The sequence below is a fragment of the Salvelinus alpinus genome, chromosome 9, assembly GCF_045679555.1.
Source record: "Salvelinus alpinus chromosome 9, SLU_Salpinus.1, whole genome shotgun sequence".
Lineage (NCBI taxonomy): Eukaryota > Metazoa > Chordata > Actinopteri > Salmoniformes > Salmonidae > Salvelinus > Salvelinus alpinus.
In genome coordinates, this window is record NC_092094.1 from 54,572,131 (window position 1) to 54,591,167 (window position 19,037).

At 43.7% G+C, this 19,037-nt stretch overlaps 1 protein-coding gene across 1 annotated transcript in view; it reads right to left on the reverse strand.

Moving 5' to 3' along the window:
* The window catches only part of itga11b (integrin, alpha 11b), a 101,698-nt gene that overhangs the window by 53,406 nt on the left and 29,255 nt on the right, over positions 1-19,037 (reverse strand). The window contains exons 3-7 of the mRNA XM_071326713.1: positions 1,582-1,691; positions 1,066-1,157; positions 847-961; positions 613-740; positions 205-353 (exon numbers count right to left, since the gene is read on the reverse strand). Of these exons, the coding sequence (XP_071182814.1) occupies positions 205-353; positions 613-740; positions 847-961; positions 1,066-1,157; positions 1,582-1,691 (594 nt within the window). The remainder of the gene's footprint in view (positions 1-204; positions 354-612; positions 741-846; positions 962-1,065; positions 1,158-1,581; positions 1,692-19,037) is intronic.

The following is a 19,037-nucleotide window of genomic DNA, read 5'->3' on the forward strand; positions in this document are numbered from 1 at the left end:
ATCGGTTAGTTCGCCATTCAATCATTATGGATAAACAGTATTTGCAACTTTACCTCAACACACTGCACAACCAATTCAGCAACAATTCAGCAACAAAGTGCTTTATTTTGCTCCCTGCTTCGAAAGGCACTACTATGGAAAATGATACTGAGAAATTTTGGATTAGGATGAAAGTTATGACCAGTGTTGAGCAGCTCTCCATACCGTGCCACATTGATGCCCAGGGCCGTGCGTGTCTCCTCCCCTCCCCGTTGGTTGATGGTCTTGGCTGCTTCTACCACCTCCTCCACAGAGCGAAAGTCATTCAGGGTGAACTCATGGACCACCCTCGACCCATACTGCACCACTCCAACCTGTAGAGATAGGAGTATGATTCACTTGCCCCTGTTCGGAGACTAAGATGGCCATTGCAAATATTTAGATTTTGTGGTCAATTAACTATTTCTTTATGGATTTTGATGTGTGCTTGGGGTTATTGTCTTGCTGGAAGGTACAGCATAATTTTGGACCTGACTGTATACACTCACTGGCCACCGCATGTACCATAGAATAATTCACATTCAGGTACACATACTGTCTATCAGAATCAGATCAGAATCTCAGATAACACACCTGGATCTGACCTGGCCCAATGTAGAACTTCTGCAGAATGTTGATGAGGAAGTCCTGCACCTCGTACCAGGGGTAAATGGAGTTGGACCCATCCAGAACAATCATTATGTCCATGTAGGTCTCGCACCCTGGAAGAAGCAATTAAAAACAATTGTAACAGTGAGTAACTCTGGGAAGCCGTGGTCGTATGAGGTGTATGTGAGTGAATGTTTGTCAGAGTAGATTTTTTTTTACTCTGAAAGGCCGGCGAGATGGTTTTGGAGAACTTGAAGCTTTCGTTAACCCTGGAGCAGATGCCGGTGCTGTAGTAGGAGCTCCCACATTCGTACGACCACAGAGGACCACAGGTCTGGAACACAAAGCCATTGATGAACCACCTTCAATTGGGTTTAACACAGACCACAGTACATTTCAATGTAATATTTTCAACAGTCAACATCAATTGACACCCACCACAAAGCTGTTGTCCTTAGGGTTAGAGGTCAGTGTCATGCCCAGCCTCATTTTGTCCTTGCGCTCTGACACATTGTTCAGGGATACCTTTCCTTGAAGGAATTAATGAAAGCAGACAAAGAAACAACATTTAAAGAATTGCATTGAATGAACCACAACATTAGACAAATTCAACAACATCAATGAAATCACAGTCAAGCTGATGCTATGATACTATGTTTAATGCATCATCGAGACGCCTATATGGGTAATTCATACTGGAACTGTCCATCATGCATATCTCCCACTGGGCATAACAGGGTGTAGAGTTTCCTCTGCATGAGTTGGACTTGAGTCAACAATGTGAGATCTCAATCTACACCACACAGTGCTGCCAGGTGTTTCTAATCCAACTGAACACCTGGTCGGAGAGCCAGCTTCTGGAGGGAATCGTATTCGCTAAAGTATGCGAAGGTGTGCTGTGATTTGGAGGGAGAACAGTTCAGTATGGAATCTATCTATCTCATTCAGTCATACCTAGGTTGAGTCTGGTGCAGTTGGTGTTGGGACTGGTGTCCATCGGGCATTTGTATATATCGCCTGTCTGGTGTTGGCCACTGGTTTCAAAGGGAGCTCCAACTAGTAGCCTGTAATGACAAAAACATCAACGGATAAGGACTGATCTTTATTTCTATGTCAAAAAGAGAGAACACCCTGCAGAAAAAAACAGCATAGACCATCATAAATTTCAAGATGGTCCATGCTGGTATTTGCTGGTCCTTACTGGTCTATGCTGGTCAGTTCAGGATGGATGCTGATAAAGCTGGTCTGATCAGTTTTGTCAAGCTGGTCGAGCTGCTCTGACCAGCATGGTCTAGCTGGTTATGCTGGTTTTTCTGGTGACCAGCCCTCGCTGTGTTTTGGGCACTGGTGACCAGCCTTCGCAGTGTTTTGAACACTAGTGACCCGCCTTCGCTGTGTTTAGGACACTGGTGACCGCCCTTCACTGTGTTTTGGATACATACCAGCTTATGCTGGTGATGCTGGTATACTGGTGACCAAGCTGGTCCATCATGGTCTAGCTGGTCATGCTTTGGTCTAGCTGGTCATGCTTTATCATCAATTCTAAGATGGCTCATTAGAATGTAATGTGACACCATGTACTGGAATGTGCTGGTACAAAAACAGACCATACAGTTTGAAGAGCTGATTGGCGTAGGAGCTAGCCTAGCTGCTAACTAGCTACCAAGCTAGCAAGGTTTCCTTGACAGGTTGAACACAGCCTGGAAAGTGGTTAGCCCTTGTGGCTGAGACCGTGAATTGTCCTAGGCTTGTGGCTGTTTAAATCTGCCCTGCGACCTGCCCTGTCTGGAACTGCGTGGAGTACCAAATGTTAGCCAACTTTGCTACCATGGCATCTAAAGCCAAAAGACAGTGTTTCTCTATCACAGGTGAAGGATCTTTTAAACGAACAAAAGGGGTTCTACAAGCAGTTGTTACAACAATAGCAAAATTGCTTCAAGAGCTTTGTCCAAATACTGATGGACTCAACTTCCTTCTCCCAGGAAGAAGTGGATGTCCTTAAAGAGACTTGCAGCAAGATGACAAGTCCTCTTGAGATGACATCAGCACTGTCTGTGAATAATTATAAAAAATGTCTGAGAAAAAAGACTAGGAGGGACAATCCAGGAGGAATAACATTGTTGTGGATGGCATACCAGAGTCTTCACATGAGAACTGGGCCGAGTTTGAGGCGCAAGTAAGAAAAATGATTACTGAAAAGCTGCAGATGGATCAAGCGAAGATTGAGGTGGAAAATGTAACCAGCCTAGGTGACAGACCCAGGTCGATAGTGGTCAAGTTCCTGAGGTTTAAGGACAAGATTTCTTTGATGATACAGCAGTAGCAAGACAGGGATTTAACATATACAGAAAAGACAGGAATGCCTATGGGGGAGGTGTTGCTGTATACAGTAGGTTCAGAGCCATATTCCTGTAAAGCTTAGAGAGGATTTCATGTCAAATGTGGTTGAGGTGTTGTGGTTGCAAGTTCAGCTGCCTCATCTAAATCTTCTTCTCTTGGGGTGCTGCTACAGGCCACCAAGTGCTAACAGTCAGTATTTGGATAATAGGTGTGTAATGCTTTATAATGTATGTGATGTTAACAGAGAACTCTATTTTCTGAGTGACCTGAATATTGACTGTTTAGCTATCTGTCCTCTCATGAGGAAGTTTCTAACTGTGACTAATGCCTGTTATATTTCCAAGGTTATAACTCAACCAACTAGAGTGTAAACCAATAGTGTTGGACCTGTGACATCCACTTGTATTGATCATATCTTCACTAATGCTGCAGAGCTTTGCTGCGAAGCAATATCAGTTTCCATTGGCTGTAGTGATCATAATATTGTGCCAATATCAAGGAAAGCAGAAGTGCCAAAGGTTGGGCCTAAAGTAATTTATAAGAGATCATGCAAAATGTTTTTTTCTCAGGATTATTTTGTTGATGATGTAAAAAATGTATGTAGGTCTGATGTGTATGAGGAAGTGAATCCAGATACAGCACTGGAAGTATTTGTAAAATTATTCATGCCGATTGTTGAAAAGCATGCACTTGTTAATAAACGAACTGTGAGAACTGTTGGAACCCCTGGATTGATAAGGAATTGAAACATTTTATAGTTCAAAGAAATTATGCAAAAGAGGTGGCAAACAAGTCAGGCTGCTCAGCTGACTGGTTGACACGTTGTAAGTTGAGAAATGTTGTGACTTAACTTATCGAAAGAAGAAGAAATTATACTACCAAACAAAGAGAAATGACATAAAACACAATAGAAAAATACTTTGGAGTACCTTAAATGATATCGTGAGCACAGAAAACTCAATTCATCTCCATCGTTCATTGAAGTTGGTGGGTCATTTATAACAAAACCTTTTGATATTGCCAATCATTTCAATGACTATTTCAATAGTAAAATGGAATAACTCAGAATCTAAATGACAACACTGAACGGTGAATCATCATATTTTTGCATAAAATGTATAATAATGAAAGAGAAGGATTGCTGTTTTGAAATTAATCAAGTTAGTGTGAATTTGGTCAAGTTAGTTAATGATAAGTCACTGTGTACTGTATATCTTGATGGGAAACACCATTATCCCAGAAACCCTAGACCCACTCCAATTTGCATACCTCCCCAACAGATCCACAGATGATGCAATCTCTATTCCACTCCACACTGTCCTTTCCCACCTGGACAAAAGGAACAGCTATGTGAGAATGCTATTCATTGACTACAGCTCAGCGTTCAACACCACAGTGCCCTCAAAGCTCATCAATAAGCTAAGGACCCTGGGACTAAACACCTCCCTCTGCAACTGGATCCTGGAGTTCCTGACGGGCCGCCCCAAGGTGGTAAGGGTAGGTAACAACACATCCGCCCAGCTGATCCTCAACCCTTAGGGATGCGTGCTCAGTCCCCTCCTGTACTCCCTGTTCACTCATGACTGCACGGCCAGGCACGACTCCAACACCATCATTAAGTTTCCTGACGACACAACAGTGGTAGGCCTGATCACCGACAACGACGAGACAGCCTATAGGGAGGAGGTCAGAGACCTGGCTGGGTGGTGCCAGAATAATAACCTATCCCTCAACGTAACCAAGACTAAGGAGATGATTGTGGACTACAGGAAAAGGAGGACCGAGCACCCATTCTCATCGACGGGGCTGTAGTGGAGCAGGTTGAGAGCTTCAAGTTCCTTGGTGTCCACATCAACAACAAACTAGAATGGTCCAAACATACCAAGACAGTCGTGAAGAGGGCACAACAAAGCCTATTTCCCCTCAGGAAACTAAAAAGATTTGTCATGGGTCCTGAGATCCTCAAAAGGTTCTACAGCTGCAACATCGAGAGCATCCTGACTGGTTGCATCACTGCCTGGTACGGCAATTGCTCGGCCTCTGACCGCAAGGCACTACAGAGGGCAGTGCGTACGGCCCAGTACATCACTGGGGCTAAGCTGCTTGCCATCCAGGACCTCTACACCAGGCGGTGTCAGAGGAAGGCCCTAAGAATTGTCAAAGACCCCAGCCACCCCAGTCATAGACTGTTCTCTCTACTACCGCATGGCAAGCGGTACCGGAGTGCCAAGTCTAGGACATAAAGGCTTCTCAACAGTTTTTACTCCCAAGACATAAGACTCCTGAACAGGTAATCAAATGGCTACCTGGTCTATTTGAATTGTGTGCCCCCCCCCCCCCCCAACCCTTCTTTTTACGCTGCTGCTACTCTGTTTATCATATATGCATAGTCACTTTAACTATACATTCATGTACATACTACCGCAATTGGGCCGACCAACCAGTGCTCCCACACATTGGCTAACCACGCTATCTGCATTGTGTCCCGCCACCCACCACCCGCCAACCCCTCTTTTACGCTACTACTACTCTCTGTTCATCATATATGCATAGTCACTTTAACCATATCTACATGTACATACTACTGTCTGTATGTAGCCTCGCTACGTTTATAGCCTCGCTACTGTATATAGCCTGTCTTTTTACTGTTGTTTTATTTCTTTACTTACCTATTGTTCACCTAATAGCTTTTTTGCACTATTGGTTAGAGCCTGTAAGTAAGCATTTCACTGTAAAGTCTACACCTGTTGTATTCGGCGCACGTGACAAATGAACTTTGATTTGATTTTAATCACCACGAAAACACACCGAAGTCACCACGAAAACACAGCGAAGGCTGGTCACCAGCAAAACCAGCACCTATGCTGGCCCAGCCTATGCTGGTCTATGCTGTTTTTCTTCAGCAGATTAGACAGAGTGTGGGGGTGTCCGAGACTCTTTCTCAATTAATCTTTCCTTAATTCCTCACATCCTCTCTCCTCACCTTCTTCTTAAAGGGCTCCTGAGTGGCGCAGCGGTGTAAGGCATTGCATCTCAGTGTAAGAGGCGTCACTACAGTCCCAGGTAAAAAACCAGGCTGAATCACATCAGGCTGTGATTGGGAGTCCCATAGGGTGGCACATGATTGGCCCAGCACCATCTGGGGTAGGCCGTCATTGTAAATAAGAATTTGTTCTTAACTGGCTTTCCTAGTTACATTTTTTTTATTAGACTTTGAACTGACGCAAGGAGATAGGATGCAAGGAATCAAGGAAAGACAAATTGAAATAGAGCCTGGAATGACTAAAACAGCAAAGGATGAAGGCAAATATTTTCTATGTCAACAAGAGAGAATAGACAGCGGACAGTGTGGTGAAGTACTAATTCAGTGAGAGGCGTGGAGGCCATTTGCCCTGTCAACCTCAGGCTTTTACTATAAATATTACCGTTATTACAAACATAAGATGGAGTCTCCTGGAGTCCACACTTCAGTGGTATTTAAACCTACAGTATGACAGCCAGAGACAAGAAGGCCTTATCTACTGGTATTCCAGCCAATTTCCAGAGGAGCTGCTAAAACGATCAGCGGTGAGCCTGTTATTAAAGTTAGAACCGAGCTATTAGTGTCAAAAGGAGAGGGTAATAGTGCTAAATGGGGCCTTGGGCAAAATGGTGCTGGGGAAATGCCTGAATCACGTTGGAGTTTGATGCCATACCAAAGAAGACCTAACCAGCAATCTGCTCATTTATTTAACATTCAGATCAAATGGGCCGGGGAGTGATGGGAAACTACATCCAAATCCTCAGCCTGCATAATGGATCTGTGTGTTTGTATACAGTAATGAATCCACATTCCCCCCATACGTTCCGCTCATATAGTGTGAGTAGTTCACAGCTCTGTGGTATTAATATGTTTTTTGAACACTATAATTTATTTACAAGCATGATAGCTGTACTTTTAGTTGCTGTTTTACTCAGGTTGTTGGCCATTAGCTAATCGGCGTTTCTCGATGAGTTCAAAGCACGTGAATGCATCCAACTGGTATTTAAGACTTCACAACTAGTAAATTCCCAGCTCCTGCTTTTCCCTAGTCTCTCCCTAGTCTCTCTTTTTCTCACCCTCCTGGTTTTGACCCTTGCCTGTCCTGACTCTGTGCCCACCTGCCTGACCCTGAGCCTGCCTGCCATCCTGTACCTTTGCCCCTACTCTTGGTTACCGACCTCTGCCTGACGTGACCCTGAGCCTGCCTGCCGTCCTGTACCTTTGCCCCTACTCTTGGTTACCGACCTCTGCCTGACGTGACCCTGAGCCTGCCTGCAGTCCTGTACCTTTGCCTCACTACTCTGGATTATCGAACCCTGTCTGCCTTGACCTGTCGTTTGCCTGCCCCTGTTGCTGTAATAAACATTGTTACTTCAACACAGTCTGCATTTGGGTCTTACCTGAAACCTGATATTCTAATTATGTTGTCATTTCAGATCAAGTGTTTGAACGAACTATAATTCTACATACAGTTAAAGTTGGAAGTTTACATACACTTAGGTTGGAGTCATTAAAACTAGTTTTTCAACCACTCCACAAATTTCTTGTTAAAAAACTATAGTTTTGGCAAGTCGGTTAGTGCATGACACAAGTCATTTTTACAACAATTGCTTACAGACAGATTATTTCACTTATAATTCACTGTATCACAATTCCAGTGGGTCAGAAGTTTACATACACTAAGTTGACTGTGCCTTTAAACAGTTTGGAAAATGATGTGATGGCTTTAGAAGCTTCTGATCATCATTTGACATCATTTGAGTCAATTGGAGGTGTACCTGTGGATGTATTTCAAGGCCTACCTTCAAACTCAGTGCCTCTTTGCTTGACATCATGGGGAAAATCTAAATAAATCAGCCAAGACTTCAGAAAAAAATTGTAGACCTCCACAAGTCTAGTTCATCCTTGGGAGCACGTTCATCTGTACAAACAATAGTACGCAAGTATAAACACCAAATACCACGCAGCCGTCATACCGCTCAGGAAGGAGATGCGTTCTGTCTCCTAGAGATGAACGTACTTTGGTGCAAAAAGTGCAAATCAATCCCAGAACAACAGCAAAGGACCTTGTGAATATGCTGGAGGAAACAGGTACAAAAGTATCTATATCCACAGTAAAACAAGTCCTATATCAACAAAACCTGATAGGCCGCTCAGCAAGGAAGATGCCACTGCGCCTAAACCACCATTAAAAAAGGCAGACTACAGTTTGCAGCCGCACATGGGGACAAAGATTGTACTTTTTGAAGAAATGTCCTCTGGTCTGATGAAACAAAAATAGAACTGTTTGGCCATAATGACCATTGTTATGTTCAGAGGAAAAAGGGGGAGGCTTGCAAGCCGAAGAACACCATCCCAACCGTGAAGCACGGGGGTGGCAGCATCATGTTGTGGGGGTGTTTTGCTGCAGGAGGGACTGGTGCGCGTCACAAAATAAATGGACACATGAGGAAGGAAAAGTATGTGGATATATTGAAGCAACATCTCAAGACATCAGTCAGGAAGTTAAAGCTTGATCGCAAATGGGTCTTCCAAATGGACAATGACCCCAAGCATACTTCCAAAGTTGTGGCAAAATGGCTTAAGGACAACAAAGTCAAGGTATTGGAGTGGCCATCACAAAGACCTGACCACAATCCTATAGAAAATGTGTGGGCAGAACTGAAAAAGCGTGTTCGAGCAAGGAGGCCTACAAACCTGACTCAATTACACCAGCTCTGTCAGGAGGAATGGGCCAAAATGTACCCAACTTATTGTGGGAAGCTTGTGGAAGGCTACCCGAAACGTTTGACCCAAGTTAAACAATTTAAAGGCAATGCTACCAAATACTAATTGAGTGTATGTAAACTTCTGACCCACTGGGAATGTGATGAAAGAAAATAAAGCTGAAATAAATTATTCTCTCTACTATTATTCTGACATTTCATATTCTTAAAATAAAGTGGTGATCCTAACTGACCTAAGACAGGGAATCTTTACTAGGATTAAATGTCAGGAATTGTGAAAAGCTGAGTTTAAATGTATTTGGTTAAGGTGTATGTAAACTTCCGACTTCAACTGTACATACGAGATGAGTAATGCAAGATACGTAAACATTATTAAAGTGACAAAAAGTATTTCAGATTGATTAGCAGTCTTTTTTTTATGTTCCTGATAAGTCGATATTTCATTTGAGGCGGGAGTAGAGAACATACACGCAGCTGTCTGGTGTCAGACTCATTTGACACAATAACAACATGAGCTCAACTGATGGGTATGCTACAAAGTAGGATCAATGAGTTAGCAAGCTAACTTTTACAAAAAAACAGAAATAACAGTTGATTTTCTGGTTTGGTTCATTAAGAAAGCTAAATATAGATACAGTGCATTCGGAAAGTATGAGGACCCCTTGACTTTTTCCACATTTTGTAACGGTACAGCCTTATTCTCATCAATCTACACACATCACCCCATAATGTCAAAGCAAAAAAAAAATGAAATGTAACAATTACATAAGTTTTCAGACCCTTTACTCAGTACTTTTTTGAAGCACATTTGGGGGTGATTACAGCCTTGAGTCTTCTTGGGTATGACGATACAAGCTTGGCACACCTGTATTCGAGGTGTTTCTCCCATTCTTCTCTGCAGATCCACACAAGCTCTGTCAGGTTGGATGGGGAGCGTCTCTGCACAGCTATGTTCAGGTCTATCCAGACATGTTCAATTGGGTTCATGTCTGGACTCTGGCTGGGCCTTTCAAGGACATTCAGAGACTTGTCCCGAAGCCACTCCTGCATTGTCTTGGCCCTGTGCTTAGAGTCGTTGTCCTGCTTCACAGTAGGGATGGTGCCAGGTTTCCTCCAGACGTGACGCTTGGCAATCAGGCCAAAGAGTTCAATCTTGGTTTCATCAGACTAGAGAATCTTGTGTCTAATGGTCTGAGACTCCTTAGGTACCTTTTGGCAAACTCCAAGCAGGCTGCCATCTGCCCTTTATTGAGGAGTGGCTTCCATCTGGTCACTCTACCATAAAGGCCTGATTGGTGGCGTGCTGCAGAGATGGTTGTCCTTCTGGAAGGTTCTCCCATCTCCACAGAGGAACTCTGGAGCTCTGTCAGAGTGACCATCGGGTTCTTGGTCACCTCCCTGATGAAGGCCCTTCTCCCCCGACTGCTCAGTTCGGCCGGGCAGCCAGCTCTAGGAAGAGTCTTGGTGGTTCCAAACTTCTTCCATTTAAGAATGATGTTGGCCACTGTGTTCTTGGGAACCTTCAATGCTGCAGACATTTTTTGGCACCCTTCCCCAGATCTGTGACTCGAACACAATCCTGTATCAGAGCTCTACGGACAATTCCTTTGACCTCATGGCTTGGTTTTTGCTCTGTCATGCACTGTCAACTGTGGGACCTTATATATACAGGTGTGTGCCTTTCCAGATCAAGTCATATCAATTGAAATACCACAGGTGGACTCCAATCAAGTTGTAGAAACATCAAGGATGATCAATGGAAACAAGATAAACATGAGGTCAATTTCGAGTCTCATAGCAAAGGGTCTGAATAATTATGTAAATAAGTTCCGCTTCGTCATTAGGGGGTATTGTGTGTAGATTAATGAGGGAAAACATGTATTTTGTCCAGTTTAGAATAAGGCTGTAATGTAACAAAATGTGGAAAAGTTAATCTTTCTAAAAGCTTATCTTTTTTTAAATGTTAAAGTTATTTCAGAATATTCATGCAAGTTAGTTGGCTAACTCCTTGATCTTGCTTTGAAGTTTACCCCTCTTGCTGGTTTATTCTTGTGAGGTTTTAGTTGCAAGCAAGTTTGTCTTAACACGCAGGTGCAGGCAATCTCCCATTGGCACAGTTTTAAGAAATCCTTTGCTAACGCGTAGCTACGCGTTAAGTTCTGCCCGTAGTTTGCAGTCCACCCGCTAAGTCACAGACCAAAATCAAACACAGAGATCAAAGGAACAAACAGACTAAACAAACAGGTTCACGCAGCGCTGCAAACATCTGCCACCTCTCAGCATGATCTTCCCTTTGACTCAAAGGTCAAAGGCGTCTGACCCCATCACGCAACGCTCTGATGCCTTTGGCTTCTCATCTGCGGTAGCAGAGAATGTGGGAGATGACAGCCCAAATGTCAGTCAGCTGGATAGCAGATGACTAGGAGAGCGTAAATGGCCAATGGTATTTGGCTGTGATATTCAACACTCACATTTGAATGGCAACTATTCATATATAAAAGCCAGAGGCCATGCTTGGTGTAAATTCACCAGAGGTAAATATCAAGGAAACAAGTTTGCATATGTTACTCTGGGCTGTTTATTAAGGGCAAACTACATTTCAAAGTATTAAACATTGTTTTTTTTACCTTTACTTAACTAGGCAAGTCAGTTATGATCAAATTCTTATATTCAATGAGAGCCTAGGAACAGTGGGTTAACTGCCTTGTTCAGGGGCAGAACAACAGTTTTTTACCTTGTCAGCTCGGGGATTCGATCTTGCAACCTTTCAGTTACTAGTCCAACGCTCTAACCATTAGGCTACCTGCCACCCCGTAACGTAATGTCTGCCTAAAAGAATATGCGCCAGTTGACTCCACATACTTTTTGCATGTCACGCCTATACCAAGGTCCCCAGGCTCAAGTTGAAAACTATGGATGTATTCATTAGTCAGATTCAGTTGCAAAACATTTAGTTTGTTGCAAACCGTTTACTGCTTGCCGTTTACTGTTTACTGCTCAGTGATACGGGAAGGAATGGGTTGTTACTTCACAAGCAGAGCCGGGGGTGTATTCATTAGTTTTTCTTTTGGAGTAAATGATTTCCGTTGCAAAACGTTTTGCAACAGACAAAACATTTTGCAACGGAATCCGACTAATGAATACACCCCAGGCTCTGCTTGTGAAGTAACAACCCCTTCCTGTATCACTGAGTAGTTTGTTTTTCTCCCCCTACTAATCGGCCAGTGATGGGATGCACAGAAGGGGGCTTGGGAATAAACGACCACAACACATACTTTCCAGAGTCATCAAAAGCCTCTGGGATGCTTGCGAACAGGTTGCTAGACAAAGACAAATAGTTTCCACTTATTTACCTGTGACTTCATAGGGCAAAATATTTTGCAATCCTGGAAGAACCGCAAGATATTCCTCATGGCTGAAAGACTTCCAGTCTGAAAACAGTAAGAATACCTGGAACGTTACTCAATCTCGGCCGTCTTGACGATCAAACCTTCTCATCCAAGACCCCTGACTAAAAGTTAAGTTAGCAGCTTTTAAACTGTGAGGTTTACAAATTATAATTGATCACAATAATAGTTGAACAAAAACAACCAGCTGGAGACAGATTTAAATCATGCTCCTTTCCACAAGCTCACTTCGGTAAAGGACATAAAGTCCATTCCTGTGCAGAGTAGCAGCAGTTGAGAGCCATAAAGATGAGGGATGTGATATTCTGTCAGGCTAGACTCATACCTCACTGACAGCAGACATTAAGAGGAAAGGAAATTCAGCCTGGCATCAAAGAGTTAACATATACTGAACAAAAATAGAAACACAACATGTAAAGTGTTGGTCCCATATTTCATGAGCTGAAATAAAAAATCCCAGAAATGTCCCATACACACAAAAAGCTTATTTATCTCATTTTGAGGACAAAATTGTTTACATCCCTGTTAGTGAGCATTTTTCATTTGCTAAGATCATCCATCCACCTGACAGGTGTGGCATATCGAGAAGCTGATTAAACAGCATGATCATTATACAGGTGCACCTTGTGCTGGGGACAAAAAAAGGCCACACTAAAATGTGCAGTTTTGTCACACAACACAATGCCACAGATGACTCAAGTTTTGAGGGAGCGTGCAATTGGCATGCTGACTGCAGAAATGTCCATCAGAGCTGTTGCCAGAGAATTGAATGTTAATTTCTCTATCATAAGCCGCCTCCAACGTCAAAATGTGCATGTGTCTGCTCAAACGGTAAGAAACAGATTCCTTGAGGGTGGTATGAGGGCCCGACATCCACAGGTGGGGGTTGTGCTTACAGCCCAACACCGTGCAGGACATTTGGCATTTGCCAGAGAACACCAAGATTGGCAAATTCGCCACTGGCGCCCTGTGCTCTTCACAGATGAAAGCAGGTTCACACTGAGCACATGAGCACATGTGACAGACGTGACAGAGTCTGGAGACGCCGTGGAGAACGTTCTGCTGCCTGCAACATCCTCCAGCATGACCGGTTTGGCGGTGGGTCAGTCATGGTGTGGGGTGGCATTTCTTTGTGGGGCCGCACAGCCCTCCATGTGCTCGCCAGAGGTAGTCTGACAGCCATTAGGTACCGAGATGAGATCCTCAGACCCCTTGTGAGACCATATGCTGACACATGCACATTTGTGGCCTGCTGGAGGTCATTTTGCAGGGCTCTGGCAGTGCTCCTCCTTGCACAAAGGCGGAGGTAGCGGTCCTGCTGCTGGGTTGTTGCCCTCCTACGGCCTCCTCCACATCTCCTGATGTACTGGCCTGTCTCCTGGTAGCGCCTCCATGCTCTGGACACTACGATGACAGACACAGCAAACCTTCTTGCCACAACTCGCATTGATGTGCCATCCTGGATGAGCTGCACTACCTGAGCCACTTGTGTGGGTTGTAGACTCCGTCTCATGCTACCACTAGAGTGAAAGCACCGCCAGCATTCAAAAGTGACCAAAACATCAGCCAGGAAGCATAGGAACTGAGAAGTGGTCTGTGGTCACCACCTGCAGAACCACTCCTTTATTGGGGGTGTCTTGCTAATTGCCTATAATTTCCACCTTTTGTCTATTCCATTTGCACAACAGCATGTGAAATTTATTGTCAATCAGTGTTGCTTCCTAAGTGGACAGTTTGATTTCACAGAAGTGTGATTGACTTGGAGTTACATTGTGTTGTTTAAGTGTTCCCTTTATTTTTTTGAGCAGTGTATTTAAATTGACTGATTCCTTATATGAACTGTATCTCCGTAAAATCGTTGAAATTATTGTGTGTTACGTTTATAATTTTGTTCAGTTTAACATAAATCTTTGAGACACAAATTAGTATGATATGTTACATTTGGAAAGACGGTTACTTAAAACCTCATAAATGTAATCTCCATAATCCCAAAAAATAACCATTTATCAGGAGGGCCATTAACAATAACTAGTAACACTGCATACTCCAAGAAAGTAAAAAATCTCACCTTTCTGGTACAAACAGTTAAAAATTGCTGAGGTATAGTCACTTGAGGACACAAACTCAAGTACACAGTACAAATATGATGAAAATATGATGGAAAGTATAGTATAATCAATTTATAATTTATACGTTTTCACCTTCCTTACAACTGTAAAATGCATATTTGTATATTTAGTGTCACAGAAAATGTGCATCTTTTCTAACTGTCTCTCTTGATCAGAATGTCTGCCCCAATTGCTGTGAACATCTCACAGAGCTCTAGCTTGGCTTCCTGAACTCGTTAGGAACTCGCCTTTCCCTCATCAATCTACACACAATACCCCATAATGATAAAGAAAAAAACGTTTTTTAGAAACGGAAGTATGACATTTACATAAGTATTCAGGCCCTTTACTCAGTACTTTCTTGAAGCACCTTTGGCAGCGATTACAGGCTTGAGTCTTTTTGGATATGACGCTACACGCTTGGCACACCTGTATTTGAGGTGCTTTTCCCATTCTTCTCTGCAGATCCTCTCAATCTCTGTCAGGTTGGATGGGGAGCGTTGCTGCACAGCTATTTTCAGGTTTCTCCAGAGATGTTCGATGGGGTTCAAGTCCAGGCTCTGGCTGGGCCACTCAAGGACATTCAGAGACTTGTTCCGAAGCAATTCCTGAATTTTCTTGGCTTTGTGCTTAGTCGTTGTCCAGTTTGAAGGTGAACCTTCACCCCAGTCTGAGGTCCTGAGCGCTTTGGATCATGTTTTCATCAAGGATCTCTCTGTACGTTGCACAGTTCATCTTTCCCTCAATTCTGACTAGCCTCCCAGTCCCTGCCACTGCACAACATCCCCACAGCATGATGCTGCCACCACTATGCTTCACCGTAGCGATGGTGCCAGGTCTCCTCCAGACGTGACGCTTGGCATTCAGGCCAAAGAGTTCAATCTTGGTTTCATCAGACCAGAGAATCTTGTTTCTCATGGTCTGAGAGTCCTTTAGGTACCTTTTGTCAAACTCCAAGCGGGCTGTCATGTGCCTTTACCGAGGAGTGGCATTCGTCCGGTCACTCTACCGTAAAGACCTGATTGGTGGAGTGCTGCAGAGATGGTTGTCCTACTGGAAAGCTCTCCCATCTCCACAGAGGAACTCTGGGGCTCTGTCAGAGTGACCCTCGGGTTCTTGGTCACCTCCCTGAACAAGGCCCTTCTCCCCTGATTGCTCAGTTTGGCCATGTGGCCAGCTCTGGGAAGAGTCTTGGTGGTTCCAAACTTCTTCAATTTAAGAATGATGTTGGCCACTGTTCTTGGGGACCTTCAATGCTGCTGACATTTTTTGGTACCCTTCCCCAGATCTGTGCCTCGACACAATCCTGTCTCGGAACTCTATGGACAATTCCTTCGACCTCATGGCTTGATTTTGCTCTGACATGCACTGTCAACTGTGGGACCTTATATAGACAAGTGTGGGCCTTTCCAAATCATGTCAAATCAATTGAATTTACCACAGGTGGACTCCAATCAAGTTGTAGAAACTTCTCATGGATCAAATCAAATCAAATTGTATTAGTCACATACACGTGTTTAGCAGATGTTATTATAGGTGTTGTGAAATGCTTGTGCTTCTAGCTTCGGCAGTGCAGTAATATCTGACAAGTAATATCTAACAATGTCACAACATATACACAATACACACAAATCGAATTAAGGAATGGAATTAAGAATATATACATATATGAACGAGCGATGTCAGAGCAGCATGACCTAAGATACAGTAGAATAATATAGATTACAGTATATACATATGAGATGAGTAACACAAGATGTTTAAACATTATTAAAGTGAATAAGATACAGTAGAATATTATAGAATACAGTATATAAATATGATATGAGTAATGCAAGATATGTAAACATTATCAAAGTGACTAGTGTTCCATTACTTAAAGTGGCCAGTGATTTCTAGTCTATGTCTATAGGCAGCAGCATGTAATGTGCTAGTGGTGGCTGTTTAACAGTCTGATTGCCTTGAGATAGAAGCTGTTTTTCAATCTCTCATTGCCAGCTTTGAAGCACCTGTACCGACCTCGCCTTCTGGATGATAGCGGGGTGAACAGGCAGTGGCTCGGGTGGTTGATGTCCTTGATGATCTTTAAGGCCTTCCTGTGACATCGGGTGCTGTAGGTGTCCTGGAGGGCGAGTAGTTAGCCCCCGGTAATGCGTTGGGCAGACCGCATCACCCTCTGGAGAGTATTGCGGTTGCGGGCGGTGCAGTTGCCATATCAGGCGGTGATACAGCCCGACAGGATGCTCTCAATTGTGCATGTGTAAAAGTTTGTGAAGGTTTTAGGTGCCAAGACAAATTTCTTCAGCCTCCTGAGGTTAAAGAGGCTCTGTTGCACCTTCTTCACCATGCTGTCTGTGTAGATCGTCCATTTCAGTTTGTCAGTGATGTGTACACCAAAGAACATGAAGCTTTTCCCTTCTCCACTGTGGTCCCGTCGATATGGATAGGGTGGTGCACTCTCTGCTGTTTCCTGAAGTTCACATTCATCTCCTTTGTTTTATTGACGTTGAGTGATAGGTTATTTTCCTGGCACAACACTCCCAGAGCACCCACCTCCTCCCTGTTGGCAGAAGTGAGTTCTACAGGGCGATAGTCATTTAGTTCAGTTACCTTTGCTTTCTTGGGTACAGGAACAATGGTGGCCATCTTGAAGCATGTGGGGATAGCAGACTGGGATAGGGAGAGATTGAATATGCTCGTAAACTCACCAGCCAGCTGGTCCGGTAATGCTCTGAGGATGGGGCTAGGGGATGCTGCCGTCTGAGCCGGCAGCCTTGCGAGGGTTAACACACTTAAATGTTTTACTCACGTCGGCCACGGAGAGGGAGAGCCCACAGTCCTTGGTAACTGGCCGCGTCGGTGGCACTTATCCTCAAAGTGGGCGAAGAAGGTGTTTAGCTTGTCCGGGAGCAAGACGTCGGTGTCGGCGATGTGGCTGGTTTTCCCTTTGTAGTCCGTGATTGTCTGTAGACCCTGTCACATATGTCTCATGTACGAGCCGTTGAATTGTGACTCCCCTTTGTTTCTATACTGACGGTTTGCCTGTTTGATTGCCTTGCGGAGAGAATAACTACACTGTTTGTATTCTCCCATATTCCCAGTAACCTTGCCAGGGTTAAATGCGATGGTTCGCGCTATCAGTTTCGTGCGATTGCTGCCATCTATCCACAGTTTCTGGTTTGTGTAGGTTTTAATAGTCTATACACTATAAACTTCCTGATAAACTCAGTCACCCTTTCAGTGTGTTTCTCTAAATTATTTTTGCAAGCTACCCGGAACATATCCTAGTCCACGTGATCAAAACAATCCTGAAGCGTGGATTCTGCTTTTGAATAGTCCTTAGCACTGGTACTGAGTTTCTGCCTATATGAAGGGAGGAGCAAAATGGAGTCTTGGTCAGATTTCCCGAAAGGAGGGCGGGGGAGGGCCTTGTAAGCATCCTGGAAGTTTTAATAGCAGTGGTCGAGTGTTTTACCCGCTCGAGTACAACAGTCAATATGTTGATAGAACTTCGGCAGCCTTGTCCTCAAATTTGCTTTGTTAAAATCCCCAGCTACGATAAATGCAGCTTCAGGATATGTGGATTCCAGTTTTCATAAAGTGGGGTGGAGTTCTTTGAGGGCCGTCGTGGTATCGGCTTGAGGGGGGATATACACGGCCATGGCTATGACCAAGGAGAATTCTCTTGGGAGATAATACGGTCGACATTTGATTGTGAGGTATTCTAGGTTGGGTGAACAAAAGGACTTGAGTTCCTCTATGTTACTACAATTAGTAGGTAATCATGAAACACGCACCTCCGCACTTCTGCTTCCCGGAGAGATATTTATTCCTGTCTGCACGATGAACTGATAATCCCTCTGGCTGGACCAATTTCGACAGAATATCCCCAGAGAGCCTTGTTTCCGTGAAACAAAGTGTGTTACAGGCCCTGATGTCTCTCTGGAAAGAAATCCTTGCCCTGAGCTCGTCAACTTTGTCATCCAAAGACTGAACATTAGCGAGTAATATACTCGGAAGCAGTGGGTGGTGTGCGAGCCTCCTAAATCGAACCAGCAGGCCGCTCCGAGTGCCTCTCTTCTGCCAGCGATGTTTTGGGTCGGCCTCTGGAATCAGTTCAATTGCCCTGGGGAGAGCGAACAAAGGATCTGCTTTCGGGGAAGTCATATTTCTGGTCGTAATGCTGGTTGTTCTGGTAAGTTTCCGCAACTCTAATATCTAATAGTTCTTCCCTGCTGTATGTAATGACCCAAAACATTTCCTGAGCTAATAATGTAAAAAATAATACATTCAAAAATAAAATACCGCAAAGTTTCCTCAGAGCTAGTCGCGAGGATGATCGATGGAAACAGGATGCACCTGAGCTCTGATAGCAAAGGGTCTGAATACTTATGTACATTTCTGTTTCTGTTTCTTACTTTCTATACATTTGAAAAAATTTATAAAAACCTGTTTGTTTTCGCTTTGTCATTATGAGGTATTGTGTGTCGATTGATGAGGAAAATGTTTTATTTAATCCTTTTTAGAATAAGCCTGTCACGTAACAAAATGTAGAAAATGTCAAGGGGTCTGAATACTTTCCAAACGTACTGTACTCCTGTGTCCGTAAGAATCAGGGCTACCGCTCAATGGAAGTCATTTCGATCTATTGTTTCCACATATCGATTTCTAAGTGAAAGTACCAGAACCACACAGGTCCACAAAACAGGGGACTTTACATATAATTAAGCCAAAAATTAAAGGAGAGATTGGTCGTGACTCGAATGTCTAAGCAACTACTTAGCATGTTAGCTAACCCCTTTCCCTT